At 44.5% G+C, this 18,226-nt stretch overlaps 1 protein-coding gene across 1 annotated transcript in view; it reads right to left on the bottom strand.

Moving 5' to 3' along the window:
* itga9 (integrin, alpha 9) overlaps positions 1–18,226 on the bottom strand; it is a 425,264-nt gene that overhangs the window by 360,952 nt on the left and 46,086 nt on the right. Inside the window, exon 4 of the mRNA XM_073052451.1 lies at positions 232–355. Coding sequence (XP_072908552.1) covers positions 232–355 — 124 coding nt within the window. The remainder of the gene's footprint in view (positions 1–231; positions 356–18,226) is intronic.

Raw genomic sequence — 18,226 nt, 5'->3', positions numbered from 1 at the left:
GGGTTCACTCGATAAATTTGAACCTGGCCCATGCAAACACTGGCATGCAGAACTTGCAGTCCCCAAGCCATTCAATTAAATGCAGTTGTGATCTGGATTATCCTGTGAAACACCCACAGTCACCATTTTGCCACCAGAGTCTAAATCCAGTTGTCTTTGCCACACAGTTTTTGATTGCGATATCCCGAATTAGTTTGATTACATTTGACCAACATTACAGCAGTGCTTTACCTTGGTAGCAGGGGAGCAACTCTTTAGTTTTTGGGGATAAATTAGGTGGAATGATGTAGCAGGCACCGTGGGGCAGGATGTGATCATTCTCATAGTGGACGTTCTTCCAACGATGTGCACATGCCTAAAAATTAAATGACATTTTAAAATACATACTTCTAGATACTGTAAAAAGATCTTCCATGTTACTTACTCTGGTCAAAATTTCTGCCAGTGTCAATGATAATCATTAATTGAATACATCACAAGAACATTAGCAGGCGCGAGACCATTCAGCCCATTGTAACGGTGCCACCAGTCACCGAGATTATCCCTCAATTCCCTTAACATCCAAGCATTGATACTTTCTCAAATGTATTCTGATTCAGTGATTTTCATACAAATTACATGGTACAAGAGCACTTTGCAAACTCTCACCTTTCTTTCCCTTTGGTCTGTCACGTAACAGCATGGTTGAAAAATAATTTTTTTAAGATGTCATGGTGGTACAGGGTCTGAGATCTTCACCACCCCAATTCTCAGGTCATGTTTCAGTTGTTGGAATCGTTTGTTGGGCAGCACTTAAAGAACTCTGTGCAGTTCTGGTCACCACACTATGTGATTAAGCTAGAGAGGGTGCAGAAAAAATTCTCAAGAATGTTATTGGGACTGGACAGAAATGATTCACAGGAACGTTGCCTGAACAGGAAGCTCTGAGCTACAAGGAGAACCCAAACAGGCTGGTACAGTTTTCCTTGGAACAATAAAAGCTGAAAGGTGACCTTCAAGAGGTTATAACATTTTGAGGGGCACAGACAGTGAAGATGATCACAATTTTTTTTCCTCCCCAGGGCAAGGAAATGTAAAAGCAATGGTTTAAGGAGAGAAGGAAACAATTTAAAATAACCTGAGAGACAAGGTTTTCTCAGTGGTTGTTATGTACATGGGAAGAGCTGCCAGAGGAAGTGGCAGAGGTGGTACAATTACAAAGTAATTGACATTTAGAGAGGCTCAAAAGATTCAGAATGATGAAGGGTCAAATGCAGGCTATTGGGATTAACTCAAGAAGAAACCTTGGCCAGTTTGGAAGAATGGGCTAAGGGGGCTTTAGTCCATGCTGTACAACTCTATCACTCTAATGCATATTGTCAGAGAGGGCTACAGCATAGATACAGACCCTTCAGCCCTGCTGGTCAATGCTATCCAAGAGACCCATCCACGCTAGTTTTATTTGGCCATGTGCAGCCAATAACTTTTGAAACCTTTCCTATCCACAGACCTGCTCAACTCTCTCTTAAAAGTGTTATTGTACCTGCCTCAACCACTTCCTCTGGCAACTCAATCAGAATCAGGTACAATATTACCAGCGTATATTACGAAATGTGTTGTTATGCGGCAGCAGTACATTGCAACACATAAAAACTGCGAACTACAGTAAATATATCGTAGTTAAATTAAGTATTAGTGCAAAAAGTACTAGTAGAAAGTTAGTGTTCGTGAGTTCAACGTCCATTCAGAAATTTGATGGCAGTGGGAAAAAAGTTGCACCCTCTCAAAAGAAAAGTTACCTTTCAAGTTCCTATTATCTTTCCCCTCTCAACTTAACTCTCCTTCGAGTTCTAGATTCACTGACCTGGGAAGGAAGGACTGGGTGCATTCACCCTATCTTGTGCCATCACAGTTCTCTGCTTTAAACTTTATCTGCTGCAAATGTGCTCATTCCGCCAGCTTGTCTACTTCCTGTTGTAATCTGTCACCATCTTCTTTGTAATTTAAAATTCTGACAAGTTTGGTGTCACCTGCACATTTAGAAATAACAGCTTGCACTTGTAATTCTAATACTTTAACAAAACTAATAACCTGACACTGATCCCTGCAGAACACTATGATACATCTTACTGCAGCCAGGCCAACAACTATTCACCATGGCAAACAAGAGAAAAACTGCAGCTGCTGGAAATCCAAAGCAAAACACACAAAATGCTGGAGGAACTCAGCAGGCCAAGCAGCATCTATGGAAAAGAGTAAACAGTTGACGTTTCAGGCCAAGACCCTTTATGTGTCTATTCACCATGTTTACTGCTTTATTTCCTTGTCAAAGTCCCATTTTATGTCATGTGCCTCCTCCTTGCTGATAAGCCTTTTACATGGCTCCTTATCAAAAGCCTTCTGGAAATCCCCACATAACCGCTATGTTATCCATATCAATTCCCTCCGTTACTTGCATGAAATTGGTTCAAGGTGGTTTGCTTTATAATCTACAGAGTTTTCCTTAATCCTGCTCTGCTTTGATGTTTCTAAAAATTTCCCATTACCAAGATTAAACTGTTTGCACAGGGGTTGCCGAGCTTGTTGAACAACACTTGCCACTCCCCAGTTGTCTGGATCCATATTTGATTCCAAAGATTTGGAAGTTTATGGGAGTGCCCACACGAACCCTCTCCCTCATTTTCCTCCGTATCCTTGGATGCATTCTGTCTGGTGTTGGTGACAGGCTTCAACAGCTGTTGTATAGTTGGATTTCCAGCAACTTTTGATAAGGTACTGCATGAAAGACTTATCCATAAGATTAAGGATGCATCAGGTAAATTAGGGATGATATATTAGCATTGTTAATCAATAAAGAGCAGTGAGTTCAGATAAATGGGTGTTGAATGAGTTCAACAAACTCATTCGTAAGGCCAGTGATGTTATGGGGGTGGAACTGGACTCTCTGACGGTGGTGTCTGAAAAGAGGATGCTGTCCAAGTTGCATGCCATCTTGGACAATGTCTCCCATCCACTCCATAATGCAGTGGTTAGGCACAGGAGTTCATTCAGCCAGAGACTCATTCCACCGAGATGCAACACTGAACGTCATAGGAAGTCATTCCTGCCTGTGGCCATCAAACTTTACAACTCCTCCCTCAGAGTGTCAGACACCCTGAGCCAATAGGCTGGTCCTGGACTTATTTCCACTTGGAATAATTTACTTATTTTTATTTAATTATTTATGGTTTTATATTGCTATATTTCTACACTATTCTTGGTTGGTGCGGCTGTAACAAAACCCAATTTCCCTCGGGATCAATAAAGTATGTCTGTTTGTCTGTTCTCTGGTTGTCAAGTCAATGTTAAGCAGAGTGCCGCGGGGCTGGTGCTGGGCCCACAACTGTTCACGACATACGAGGGGTGATTGATAAGTTCATGGCCCAAGGTAGAAGGAGTCAATTTTAGGAAACGTAGCACATTTATTTTTCAAAATAGTCCCCTCCTACATTTACACACTTAGTCCAGCAGTCGTGGAGCATACGGATCTTGGACCTCCAGAAAGTGTCCACAGCAGTTTGAAGTTAATAACTCATCTTCTTCTACCTGAGGCCACAAATTTATCAATCACCCGATGAGTTATTAACTTCAAACTTTCTGCATAGTCACTCAGAGTTGAACTGCATGTGCATGTAACGAGAGCTGTATAACTCATCTCCTTCTACCTTCGGCTACGAGCTTATCAAATCACCCCTCGTACATTTGTAAGGGGTGAGAGGGGTATACTTGTGTAGTGTATCAGGCGGCATGGTAGCGAACACGAGGAAATCTGCAGATGCTGGAAATTCAAACAACAACACACACAAAATGCTGGTGGAACACAGCAGGCCAGGCAGCATCTATAGGGAGAGGAGCTGTCGACGTTTCGGGCCAAGACCCTTTGTCTGGACTAACCGAAAGGAGAGATAGTAAGAGATTTGAAAGTAGTGGGGGGAGGGGGAAATGCTAAATGATAGGAGAAGACCGGAGGGGGTGGGATGAAGCTAAGAGCTGGAAAGGTGATTGGCGAAAGTGATACAGAGCTGGAGAAGGGAAAGGATCATGGGACGGGAGGCCTTGGGAGAAAGAAAGGGGGAGGGGGGAAAACACCAGAGGGAGATGGAGAACAAGCAAACAACTAAATACGTCAAGGATGGGGTAAGAAGGGGAGGACGGGCATTAACGGAAGTTAGAGAAGTCAATGTTCATGCCATCAGGTTGGAGGCTACACAGCCGGTATATAAGGTGTTGTTCCTCCAACCTGAGTTTGGATTCATTTTGACAATAGAGGAGGCCATGGATAGACATATCAGAATGGGAATGGGACATGGAATTAAAATGTGTGGCCACTGGGAGATCCTGCTTTTTCTGGCAGACCGAGCATAGGTGTTCAGCGAAACGGTCTCCCAGTCTGCGTCGGGTCTCACCAATATATAAAAGGCCACATCGGGAGCACCGGATGCAGTATACCACACCAGCCGACTCACAGGTGAAGTGTCGCCTCACCTGGAAGGACTGTCTGGGGCCCTGAATGGTGGTGAGGGAGGAAGTGTAAGGGCAGGTGTAGTACTTGTTCCGTTCACAAGGATAAGTGCCAGGAGGGAGATCGGTGGGAAGGTTTGGGGGGGACAAGTGGACAATGGAGCTGAATAGGGAGCGATCTCTGCAAAAAGCAGAGGGGGGGGGGGGAGGGAAAAATGTGCTTGGTAGTGGGATCCCGTTGGAGGTGGCAGAAGTTACGGAGAATTATACGTTAGACCAGGAGGCTGGTGGGGTGGTAGGTAAGGACAAGGGGAACCATATCCCGAGTGGGGTGGCGGGTGGATGGGGTGAGGGCAGATGTGCGGAAAATGGGAGAGATGCGTTTGAGAGCAGAGTTGATGGTGGACGAAGGGAAGCCCCTTTGTTTAAAAAAGGAAGACATCTCCTTCGTCCTGGAATGAAAAGCCTCATCCTGAGAGCAGATGCGGCAGAGACGGAGGAATTGTGAAAAGGGGATAGCCTTTTTGCAAGAGACAAGGTGGGAAGAGGAATAGTCCAGGTAGCTGCGAGAGTCTGTAGGCTTATAGTAGATATCAGTAGATAGGCCGTCTCCAGAGATGGAGACAGAAAGATCAAGAAAGGGGAGGGAGGTGTCGGAAATGGACCAGGTAAATTTGAGGGCAGGGTGAAAGTTGAAGGCAAAGTTAATGAAGTCAACGAGCTCAGCATGCGTGCAGGAGGCAGCGCCAATGCAGTCGTCGATGTAACGAAGGAAAAGAGGGGGATGGATACCCGTATAGAGTTGGAACATGGACTGTTCCACAAAGCCAACAAAAAGGCAGGCATAACTGGGACCCATGTGGGTGCCCATGGCTACACCCTTGGTTTGGACGAAGTGGGAGGAGCCAAAGGAGAAGTTATTGAGAGTAAGAACTAATTCCGCTAGACGGAGGAGAGTGGTGGTAGAGGGGAATTGGTTAGGTCTGGAATCCAAAAAGAAGCGAAGAGCTTCGAGATCATCTCGGTGGGGGTCGGAGGTATATAGGGACTGGACGTCCATGGTGAAAATAAGGCGGTGGGGGCCAGGGAACTTAAAATCATTGAAAAAATTCAAAGCATGAGAAGTGTCACAAACATTGGTGGGAAGAGATTGAACAAGGGGGGATAAGACAGTGTCAAGGTATGCAGAAATGAGTTCGGTGGGGCAGGAGCAAGCTGAGACAATAGGTCTACCTGGACAGGCAGGTTTGTGGATCTTGGGTAGGAGGTAGAAACGGGAAGTGCGGGGTGTGGGAACTATGAGGTTGGTGACAGTGGATGGGAGATCCCCAGAGCTGATAAGGTTGGTGATGGTATAGGAGACAATGGCCTGGAGCTCCTTAGTGGGGTCATGATCAAGGGGTAAATAAGAGGAGGTATCAGAGAGCTGTCACTGTGCCTTGGCCAGGTAGAGGTCAGTACGCCAGACAACAACAGCTCCCCCTTATCAGCTGGTTTTATAGTGAGGTTGGGATTGGTGCGGAGGGAGCGGAGAGCAGAGCGTTCAGAAGGAGTGAGTTTGGAATTGGAACAGGGTGTGAAGTCGAGATGGTTGATGTCCCTTTGGCAATTAGCAATAAAGAGATCCAGAGCAGGCAGAAGACCAGAGTGGGGTGTCTATGAAGAGGAGGAGGGTTGAAGACGGGAGAAGGGGTCATCGGTGGGGGTAGGAGAGTCCTTGTCAAAGAAGTAGGCTCAGAGACGGAGCCGGTGGAAGAAGAGTTCAGCGTCATGGCATACCCTCCGACATTCCCTCTGACCTTCAACTCTCTGAGGCAGAGCGCTCTGTCCTCAGTAAGGGCCTCAGCTTTGTCCCCCTTCGCCCACACCTCAGCGAGTTCCGCGTACACCATGACGCTGAACTCTTCTTCCGCCATCTCCGTTCAGTAAATAAAAATAAAACAGAAGTAAGTTAGCTGATAACACTAAATTAAGTGGAAAAGCAAATTGTACAGCAATTGCAGAGCATCTGCAGAGATATAGATAGGTTAAGTGACATAGATAGGTAAAGATCTGGCAGATGGCAGTCAACATTGATAAATGTGAGGTCATCCACAATAGAAGATTAGATTATTATATAAATGGCAGCTACCTCATTAAATATATTTAAGGCACAGTAAGATAGATCTTTGCATAACTGGGGAATTGAGGATTATAGGGAAGGGGGAGGCAGGCGGAGCTGCATGCACTGAATGGCAGAGCAGGTTCGACGTTCCAGCTGGCCCACTCCAGCTTCTACTTCTGATGTTCTGTCAACTTTCCTGGCATGTCCATGTGGACTATGTGTGTCACCTATTTCATTTTCCAGATAGGCCAGTTTTTATGTTGGGGAGTGGTCTCATGCAGGACCATAAAAAAAGGAAACAGTGATGGAATCACTCTGCTCATATCAAAGCGGCAGAGAGCAAGGAGTGACCCGAGTTTGGACGATTTAAGTGCCAGGCCAGATTGAAATTGGCGGGTTTGGAGACGATAATCGGGCTGGTTTGGATCGCTGCCCTGTGGGGTTTGCTCGTCTGTGCTGGACTGAGGCTGTAGCCTGCAACTAGTGGGATTCTGGATGGGCTGCAGTGATTCCTGGCATTGTCAACTTCAGTTCTAAACGCTGTCTACTTGCTTTTATTGTATGCACGATCTGTTTTTCTCTCCCTTTGCACAGTGGGTGTTTGAGTCTTCTTTTCAATGGGTTCTATTGGGTTTCTTTGTTTTGTGGCTGCCTGTTAGGAGACAAATCTCAAGGTTGTATAATGTATACCTACTTTGATAATAAATGTACTTTGAACTTTTAACTTTGAACATCAGTAGAACTTCCTTTTCAGTCATCTGTGAGGAATTCAGAACATTTTGAAAATACTTTAAGATATATTCAGGCCAGCTTCTGCTTTCATTTAATTGTTGGCCAATATTACCTCTGCCTTTTCCACTGCAGTTTTGGGCAAATATTTACAATCTTCATTGCCATTTACAATACGAGAGATTCTTGAGATTCTAGCACTCAGCTGTAGAATGAGGGTTTAGCTTTACCAGTGACTGGGCTGTTGAGATGTAGACAGCCCATTGATTGGTAAGTAAGAAATTATTCTGCTGCTCAGGACACCTTTTGACCAGAAACCAACAGTAAATAGTTTCTTAACTACTGGGCACATTCTGCTTCCTAAATTAGGTACAACACATTTGCTGGAGTAGAATTCTACAATTGATTCAGAAACAAAATTGAATTCCACTGCAGTATCTGGGGAATTTAAATTCAAGTAATTAAATAAATTTGGACTTCCTTAAAATCAAAAGATAGTTTTGGATACTGGTAACCACGCAACTGCTGGACTGTCATAAAACCCACCATGTTCCCCTGTGTCAAACACAGATGAAAATCTTAAACACGTGAGTTTCTGCAGATGCTGTCTATTAAGAGCAACACACACAAAATGCTGGAGGAACTCGTCAGGTCAGGCAACATCTATGGAAATGAATCCACAGTCGAAGTTTCAGGCCAAGACTCTTCCTCAGGACTAGAAAGGAAGGGGAAAGAAGCCAGAATAAGGTTGGGGGGGAGGGAGGTGGACAGGAGTACAAGCTAAAAGATGATAGGTGAAGCCAGGTGGCTGGATAAGGGGAGACAGAGTAAGAAGCTGGGAGGTGATAGGTAGAAAAGGTAAAGAGCTGAAAAAGGAGGAATCTGATAGGAGAGTAGATGGGAGAAAGGGAAGGAAGGTGAGCAATGGGGGCAGTGATAGGTAGATAAAGAGAAGAGGCCAGAGTTGGGGGGAAGGGGGGAAGGGGAAATTATTGGAAGTTAGAGATGTTCTGGTGGAAGATTAAGAGTTTTAAGTTCAATCCATCAGTTTAGAGGCTACCAAAACAGAATATGAGGTGATTCTCCTCCAGAAAATATGTCATCCTTTACCTAAACTGAGCTACATACACTTCCAAAATTGTTGAGGGGCAATTATGGAAGGACAATAAGTACCAGAATCTTCTTGTGGTTTGCAGATCAGGCCCATAATTGCAGTAAGTAGTTGGCAGAAATTCTACAAATGAAAACAAGACAGTATGTATCACATTATCTTAACTCTAAAATTTCCTGCTCAATCTTTTTATTTCCTGTGAGGTCAAAACTCTAATGGAAACAGTTTATGGCAGACAGTGAAGTTGGCTAGTCTGTAGTATAATACAAATAGGGAATGGGGAATCAACAGTATGAATGCAGATTGAGCACAATTGCAGACCGGTGAGTAACTAGTGACAGACAAGCTTTCAGAGCAGCACTAGAAGTCTGGCTCAGTGGAAGAACGCAGCAGGACGGATGGCCTTAATCAGAGCAACAACAAATCCAATTGCTCCTCACACTGAAAATGAAAATGAGAGATTAAAAAATGAAATTAGAAGCCAAGCATTATCTTTGCAATCCAGAGGCCTAGAGTACAGAAAGGCCTTTGGCCACCATGGGCATGCTGACTCCTTTGTTCACCTATATTGATCCTGTTTGCCCACATCAGATGAGTGTCAGTCCCATTCAATTCTTCTCTTAAACTAAGATATCCCATTTGATTTCAGTTTGTTTCGGATATCAACCACTTCCTGTATTAAAAATAACTTTCCTTTCATATTGTCATTGCTTCCACTCTGCTAAAACCTATAACGTCTTATCTATTTAATATGTTGGAAATATTTGAGATTCTTGTACATATACACAGGTTGATTAAGCATTCTTGTTCATTTAAATAATTCAGTGCAGGTAATATGTATAAATATGTGAATTGCATACGTCATCACACTAACACATGATACGAGCACACCTCACTTAAAGTAAACTCAAAGGTTACACCACATTTCGGACTCCCAATTTTTCCTTTGAATGTAATGGTTTGAAAACATAACATCCTCCTGTTTTGATAGGTGGGAGGTTTTCACAGCAGAACAGCTTGCAGCAGTACTGCGCAGGGCCTCCCAGATCTAAACACATACCTCAGACGTACAGGCTAGAGACAAGAATCGTGAAAGGTGGAGCAGCCATCCTAAGACACATCAGTGGTTTTAATAGTGATTACCACATCAAAGACAGGGGCAGGGGTCTGAGAATACAGTAATGGATTGGTGATCTGAGGGTCAAGAATTAGAGCGCAAAGACTTGAAAGTGGAAAACAACTGAATCCATAGAAAAAGTTTGTGCAGTTGCTGGAAATCTTGAGCAACACACAAGATGCTGGAGGGGAAAATGCATTTGACATTTAGGACTGAGACCCTTCCTCACAGCTCCTAAGCCTTGATGAAGGGTCCCAGCCTGAAGCCTCAACTGTTTTGTCCCCATCCATAGATGCTGCCTGACCGGTTAAGTTCCTCCAGCATTGTGCGATTTCACAGACAGCTCCTTTCACTTCCAAACACAAGCAACTGGTTGTGGGAAATGTGTTACGAATGCAAAACGCTGTCCTATATGCTACAGCTACTAACTTAAAAAGCCTTGGATTCAAGCCTCACTTGACACTTGAATGGTTAATACTGATCGAAGCTTAAATAGATACTGGGTGAGTCCTAAGCTCCTGTCAGGTTAAACCAAGTCATCCCCTGTCCTGTCCTCTTGGGTGGACACAGTAATGCTTGAAGTAAACCAGGTCATTGAACAAAGTATACGTTCACAGGATCCAAGGGAGAATTGCAGATTAGATCTAAAATAGGTGCTGGATGAAATAAAGGGTATTGTGACTGCAGTTCCACAGGTTTCAGTAAGAGGGCATTAGTTATTGTAATTGAATTTTATCATAGAAAGATGCAGCATGAAAAGAGGCCATTTGGCCCACAAGGTCTGCACTGACCATTGCCCACCTCTTGGTATTCAGACTCCATACAGACAAGTCAGGATGGAACCCGGGTGGATCTCTGGCACTTCAAGTCTATGTACAGCACAACCAGCTGCATCAGCATTCAAGTCAAGTCACTTTATATTGTCATTTCGACCATAACTGCTGGTACAGTACACAGTAAAAATGAGACAACGTTTTTTAGGACCATGGTGCTACATGAAACAGTACAAAAACTACACTGAACTATAAAAAAACAACACAAAAAACAACTACACTAGACTACAGACCTACCCTGGACTGCATAAAGTGCACAAAACAGTGCAGGCATTACAATAAATAATAAACAAGACAACAGGCACGGTAGAAAGCAGTAAGCTGGTGTCAGTCCAGGCTCTAGGTGTTGAGAGGTCTGATAGCTTGGGGGAAGAAACTGTGTAACCCCCCGGGTCGCCTCAGGCTCGCTCAGCTCGTTCTCATCTAGGGGTAGCAGCCTTCGGCCCCGCCAAACTGGGTAATCAGCTGGTGTGGATGCTGTGTGATGTCCCCACCTCGCCCAAAATCAGATAGTACACCATATGCAATTAAATGAGTACAATTTATAAAGGTTACTATAACTAAGTGATTAATAACGATACAGTATATATGAAGGAAAAACAATAAAGAAAAGGCGCCAAACTTATCAAAGTCCAAACCACTTCGTGCACAACCACTGGAGCTCAATTACTGAAGTCTTCTGGCCACCATTCGATCCCCTCCGAACTCCTCGACTCGCAGCTTAGGACCACCCGAAGTGGTCAACCAAGCACATCTAGCTTTATCTCCTCTCCTCGGAGTACCTCCTGGCCTTGGACCCCCCCCCCCCCCCCCACTTGGAGTCCGTTCCTCGCCCAGTTTACAGCATCGCGTCCTCTCTCTCTCAACCCCTCGCGCCGATCTCCCCAAAAGCCCGCCAACAATAGCTTACAGACTCAGAAGAAAGAACAACATTAATCCCAATTGGTTTACAAAGGAATACAATTCTCGTTATCAGTAAATTTTAACCCAAACAAGCTTCCAGCACTCTCTCGCAACAAAGAAGCATTTCTGCTTTTAACAAAACAAAGAAGCCATTTTGATTACATACACAGTAACAAAGAAAAAAGAAGAAACCCCCTTTACAACTGTTACATAGTCTGGTCGTGAGAACCCGAATGCTTCGGTGCCTTTTCCCAGATGGTAGGAGGGAGAAGAGTTTGTATGAGGGGTGCGTGGGGTCCTTCATAATGCTGTTTGCTTTGCGGATGCAGTGTGTAATGTAAATGTCTGTAATGGCGGGAAAAGAGACCCTGATGATCTTCTCAGCTGACCTCACTATCGTCTTGCGATCCAAGATGGTGCAATTTCTGAACCAGGCAGTGATGCAGCTGCTCAGGATGCTCTCAATACAACCCCTGTAGAATGTGATGAGGATGGGGGGTGGGAGATGGACTTTCCTCAGCCTTCGCAGAAAGTAGAGACATTGCTGGGCTTTCTTTGCTATGGAGCTGGTGTTGAGGGACCAGGTGAGATTCTCTGTCAGGTGAACACCAAGAAATTTGATTCTCTTAACGATCTCTACCGAGGAGCCGTCGATGTTCAGCGGGGAGTGGTCGCTCCGTGCCCTCCTGAAGTCAACAACCATCTCTTTTGTTTTGTTCACATTCAGAGACAGGTTGTTGGCTCTGCACCAGCCCATTGGCCGCTGCGCCTCCTCTCTGTAAGCTGACTCATTGTTCTTGCCGATGAGACCCACCACGGTTCTATTATTGGCGAACTTAATGATGTGGGGTTCAAGCTGTGTGTTGAGCCCATAAGAAGGATTTCAGACTGAAATGTCGACCATAGATGCTATGACTTGCTGTGGTCCTCTAACCTTTTGTGTGTGTGTTGATCAACATCTGCAGAATCTTGTGTCTGTATCACCACAGCTATGCCATCTGGACAAGCCTTGGCATAGAAGAATATGGGGTATTTTATTTATTTAGAGATACAGGCCTTTCTAGACCAACTAGGCACACCGGCCAGCAACCCACCTATTTAACCCTAGGGCAATTTACAATGACCAATTACCCTACTAGCCCACACGTCTTTGAACTGTGCGAAGAAACTGGAGCAGATGGAGCAAACCCACGCACTCACGGGAAGGACGTACAAACTTCTTACAGAGGATACCAGAACTGCATGCTGAATTCCGATGCCCCACGCTATAACAGCATTGCACTATTGTGACAGCCTAAGTCTACGGTGCTGGTAAATGAGATGAGTGTAGATGAGTAATGATGGGACCTGGTATGTCAAAGGCCTGTTTCAGTGCATGACCTTATGACTTGGCTGGTCTGACAGAAAAATGGCAAATGGAATTTAAAGAAACACACACAAAATGCTGGACAAACTCAGCAGGCCAGGCAGTATCTACGGAGAGGAATAAACAGTTGATGTTTCGGGCCAAGAACTTTCTTCAGAACGGGAAAGGAAGGGGGAAAATACCAGAATAAAAAACATGGGGGGAGGGGAAAGAGGACAAGCTAGAAGGTGGAGGGTGATAGGTGAAGCCAGATGGGAGGGAAGAAGGAAGTGGGGGGGGGGAATGAGGTAAGAAACTGGGAGGTGATGTGTGGTGAAGGTAAAAAAAAAGGGCTGGGAAAGAAGGAATCTGATAGGAAAGGAGAGTGGACCATGGAGGAAAGGGAAGGAAGGACACCCGGGGAGGTGATAGGCAGGTGAGGAGAAGAGGCAAGAGGCCAGAGTAGGGAATAGAAAATCTATACCATCAGGTTGGAGGCTAACTAGATGGAAAACGAACTAACACACCCGAAATGCTGGAGGAACTCAGCAGGTCAGGCATCATCTACAGTAATGAATCTGTGAGGTAATGCTGTTGAGGTGTTGCCACAAGGTAAGGGGCTAAATAAATGATTAGGAGAATAATGAGTGCTAAGAAGGAACAGAGGGGCCATTAGAATTTGTTTACCCATTTTAAAGGCAGCAACACGAATCATTAAAATAATGAGAAATGCACACAGGATACATTCCATTCTTAAAATATATTAAGAATATTGGGTATAGATCTGGTCATCTTAGTACAGGAAAGATGTGATTATATTTGAGAACATGCTGAAGAAAGTTTTCAAAGATACCTGCCTGAAACAACTTTAGCGATGAGAAAAGAGTGAATCAACAGTGGAGACACAAGAGAATACAAAGATTGGAATCTGAAGCACTGGAGACTCAGCACTACAAGCAACACTTGACATTTCATACCAAACCTCAGCATCAGGACAAAGGATGGAGAGGAAGATTATGAAAAGAAAGTGGCACAGCTAGGTGGGCGATGGATGCAGAAACCCTTCTCAAACTAAAACAATACTTGCGTGTGTGCTCAAGTGGAGAGGACACTCAAAAGTCCGAGGTGTAAAGGGTCTTGGGAGTCTTGTGCAGGATTCCCTAAAGATTAGCTTGCAGGTTGAGTCGGTGGTGAGGAAGGCAAATGCAATGTTAGTATTCATTTCAAGAGGATGAGAACGTAAAAGCAAGGATGTAATGTTGAGGCTTTATAAGCCACTGATGAAGTCTCACTTGGAGTACTGAGAGTAGTCTGGGCCCCTTATCTATCGATGTGCTGACATTAGAGAGGGTTCAAAGGAGGTACACCAAAATGATTCCAGAATTGAAAGGCTTGTCGTGAGGAGCGTTTGATGACTCTGGGCCTGTACTCACTGAAATTCAGAAGAATGTTAAGGGAGGATCTCATTGAAACCTATCAAATGTTAAAATGCCTTGATAGAGTAGAAGTGGAGAGGATGCTTCCTACGGAGGGAGAGTCTAAGACCAGAGGACACAGCCTCAGAATAGAGCAATGTCCATTTAGAAGAGATGTAAGGAGGAATTTCCTTAGCCAGAGAGTGGCCAAGTTATTGGGTATATTTAAAGCAGAGGTTGATAGATTCTTGATTTGTCAGGTCATGAAGGGTTATGGGGAGAAGGAAAAAGACTGGAGCTAAGAGGGAAATGGATCAGTCATGATGAATTGGCAAGAGCACACTCAATGGGCCAAATGGCCTAATTCTGCTTCTATATCAGATGGTGTTATGGCAGTGGTCACCAACCACCGGGCCGCAAAGTATGTGCTACCAGGCCACAATGAAACAATATTATTTGTCAATATGAAACGATATGTGTCAGCTGCACCTTTCTTCATTCCCTGTCACGTCCACTGTTGAACTTGAATGCACGCGAGGTCATTAGTCGCCTAAACGCAGTGATACCCTAGCACCAGGGATCACTGGTTGGCTTGGGTAACCGGCCTTCTCGCGCAGCTGGCGAGAAGTGCTGTTGCTACTGGCCTGGAGCACGGACAGATGGGTGCCATGTCTGAACCTGTTTAATACACCTAATGTTCATGGGGAACCCAGTGCTAAAATATTCGCAGATGACCTAATTCGGGCTCAGGGTTTCATAAGTAGCAGAGCAGCTACCTCGCTGCAATCTATTGAAAGTCATCCCTCGAACCAAACTTTTGTCAGCCGATAAATCCTACCTACCTACAAGGGGGCGGGCGCGTGCTCTGTCGCACTCCTTACTTGGTCGGTTGCTCTCTCCGGCCTGCGACCGCCGCGGCCCCGGTACAGGGACCCCTGACCCTTACCTTGTCCTCTCACTGGTGTGTTGCAATGATTTTATATGTTCATACGAGGAAAATATACGTGGTGTGTCTAATATCCAAACATTACTTAAAAAGTTATGATGCTATTGACTTTATAAGTGAGTTATAATTGACTTATCACTATGTTCATGCGAGGAAAATTCGCGCTGTGTGTTTAATATTAAATTTGTTAGATAAACCCTTTTCGAAACAAAATTGAGTGTATTAGCCACTTATAGTTGATTTATCACCTATATTCCAGTCGATATTAACACCCACAACGCCCCCCCCCCCCCCCCCCGGCCGGTCCTCAAGAATATTGTCAATATTAAACCGGTCCGTGGTGCAAAAAAAGGTTGGTGACCCATGTTATGATCTTAACCAGCTAGGGCCTTCAACTGGACAAGAGGGATTAGACTGGGTAACACTTTGACTGGGAATGTCAGAATGGGTTAGATGGCTGCCATCTCAATATAAAACACAAAACACTACAGCACAGGAACTGGTCCTTATGCGGAGTATGATGCTGATTTGATTTGCAAATCGACCTGCACCTGCTCCATGTCCCATTATTTACTATCTATTCAAGCACTGTAGTGTGCTATGCTCTATATTCAGATGTCAAATGCCTCTTTGAAATTGTTATCATATCTGCTTCCACCTACCTCCCCTGGCAATGCACTCCAGGCGCTGTGTAAAAACAAAGACCTACCCCAAAGCATCTCCATTAAACTTCTCCCCTCTCACTTTAAATGCATACCTTCTAGTATCAGACATTTCCATACACACAAGAGATGCTGCAGATGCTGAAAATCCTAAGCAACACACACAAAATGCTGGAGGAACTCAGCAAGTCAGGCAGCATCCATGGAGGGGAATAGAGAGAAATGAAAAACAAATCTAACAGGAGAGGGCAGTGTACCATGGAAGAAAGTGAATAAGAGAGACCAGAGGGAGGTGATGAGCAAGTGAAAAGTGAAGGGAGGGAAAGGGGAACTAAAATGGGGAATGGGAAAAACAAGGGATGCAGGAGAAATTACCTCAAGTTAGAGAAACCAATGTTCATGCCATCAGGTTGGGAGGATACCCAGAAGTTGTTGCCCCTCCACCACTGCAGTAAAGGAGGCCTTGCACAGACATGTCAGAATGGGAATGAGAAGTTAAACTGAAATAGGTAGCCACCGGGAGATTTGCTTTTATGGCAAACGGGACTGAGGTCCTCAACCAAGCAGTCCCCCAACCTGCACTGGGTCTCATCGATGTAGAGGAGGCTACATCAGGAGCCCCGTATACAAGAGATGACCCTGGCAGACTCATGAGGGAAGTGCCACCTCACCTGTAGGAACTGTTTGGGGCCCTGGTGCTGAGAGAAGAGGTGTAGTGGCGGATGTAGCACTTGTCACAATTGCAGGGTTAAATACCAGGAGGGAGATCAGTGAGGAGGGCCGAGCAGACAAGGGAGTTGCGCAGCGTGTGATCTCTTCAGAAAGTTGAGAGTAGGGGGAAGAAATTATGTGTTTAGTGGTAGGATCCCATTGCAGATGACAGAAGTTGCGGAGAATTATGTGCTGGATACGGAAGCTTGTGGGATAATAAGGACAAAAAGATCCCCACCCCCCTTATGGCAGTGGGAGTACGGGTTGAGGGCAAACGTGTGGGAAATGGAGGATGTGCGGCTGAGAGCAGTATCAATAGTGGTGGAGAGAAAACCCACTCTTCCGCATTTCCATTTTGAGATCACCTGTGTCTCTCATGATTTATACACATAAATCAGGTCACCCCTCAGCCTGTTCCTGCAGAGAAAGCAATCCAAGTTTGCCCCCGCATTCCTTTCAATAGTCTCTAATTCAGCAAACATCTTGGTGAACCTCTTCTATACTCTCTCCGAAGTCTGCATTATTATTTTTTCTAATCCTATAAACCTATCCAACAACTCAAACAAGACTCCATTCTAAAACTGTACATATGAATAGTTGACACACAAAAATAATTAATTTCAGGATTCTTTCAAACTATTCTGTCCCAAATAAAGTATTAGTATCAGTATTTTAAAACTATTATGGGATCAAGTCTCTTCCCAACTCATGCAGCAACTGAATCCTTACAACAGAGTGTAGAGTTTAATGAGTCTTATTCCGCTAGAGGTCCAGGACTACTGGTGTTCAGCAGAGATTTGTACTGGAACCTTAGATATTTCTGAAATATGATGGTGGGTTACAAAGTTTGCAGATGACACAAAGACTGATGGTGTTGTGGGTATTGCAGCAGTTTGCCAAAGGATACACCAGGATATAGATCAGTTGCCAATATGGGCAGAGAGATGGCAGATGGAGTTTAAACCGGCCAAATGTGAAGAGTTGCACATTGGGACAGCAAATGTAAAGAGACAGTACAATGTTAATAGCAAGACCCATAACTGTGTTGAAGTGTAGAGGGATCTTGTGATCCAAGTTCATAGTTCCCTGAAAGTGGTAAAGAAGGCATCATATGGCATATTTGCCTTTATTAGTAAATGCACTGAGGTCAAGAGTCAGGAAGTTATGCTGCAGGTTTACAAAACTCTGTTTCGGCTGCATCTGGAAGATAGCATTCAGCTTCAGTCACCCCATTATAGGAAGGACGTGGAGTCTACAAGAGGGTGCAGAACAGATTTACCGAGATATTGCCTGTATTAAAGAGCATGTGCTACAAGGAGAGGTTAGCCAAAGGAGTGGCTGAGGCTGAGGGGAGATTTGACAGAAGATTATAAAATTATCAAAGATATGGTCATAGTCACAGACGAATACAGCACAAAGACAGGCCTTTCAGCCCATCTAGTTCACGCTAAACCATTTAAACCTACTTCCCCACTGACCTGCATCAGGACCATAGCCCTCCATATGCCTACCATCCACGTACCCATCCAAACTTCTCTTAAACATTGAAATCGAGCTCTCATGCACCACCTGCTCTGGCAGCTCGTTCCACACTCTCACCACCCTCTGAGTGAAGAAGTTCCCCCTCATGTTCCTCTTTTCACCTTTCACACAAACACATAACATCTAGTTGTAGTTCCACTCAACCTCAGTGGAAAAAGCCATTTACCCTATCTATACCCCTAATAATTTTGTATACCTCTATCAAATCTCCCCTCCAACTTCTATGTTCCAAGGAATAAAGTCCTAACCTATTCAATATTTCCTCCAGACCCGAGAACATACTTGTAAATTTTCTCCGTACTTTTTCAGCCTTATTTATACCTTTACTG

Source organism: Hemitrygon akajei, chromosome 1 (assembly GCF_048418815.1).
Source record: "Hemitrygon akajei chromosome 1, sHemAka1.3, whole genome shotgun sequence".
Classification (NCBI taxonomy): Eukaryota; Metazoa; Chordata; class Chondrichthyes; order Myliobatiformes; family Dasyatidae; genus Hemitrygon; species Hemitrygon akajei.
This window is presented reverse-complemented; position numbering and strand designations above follow the sequence as displayed.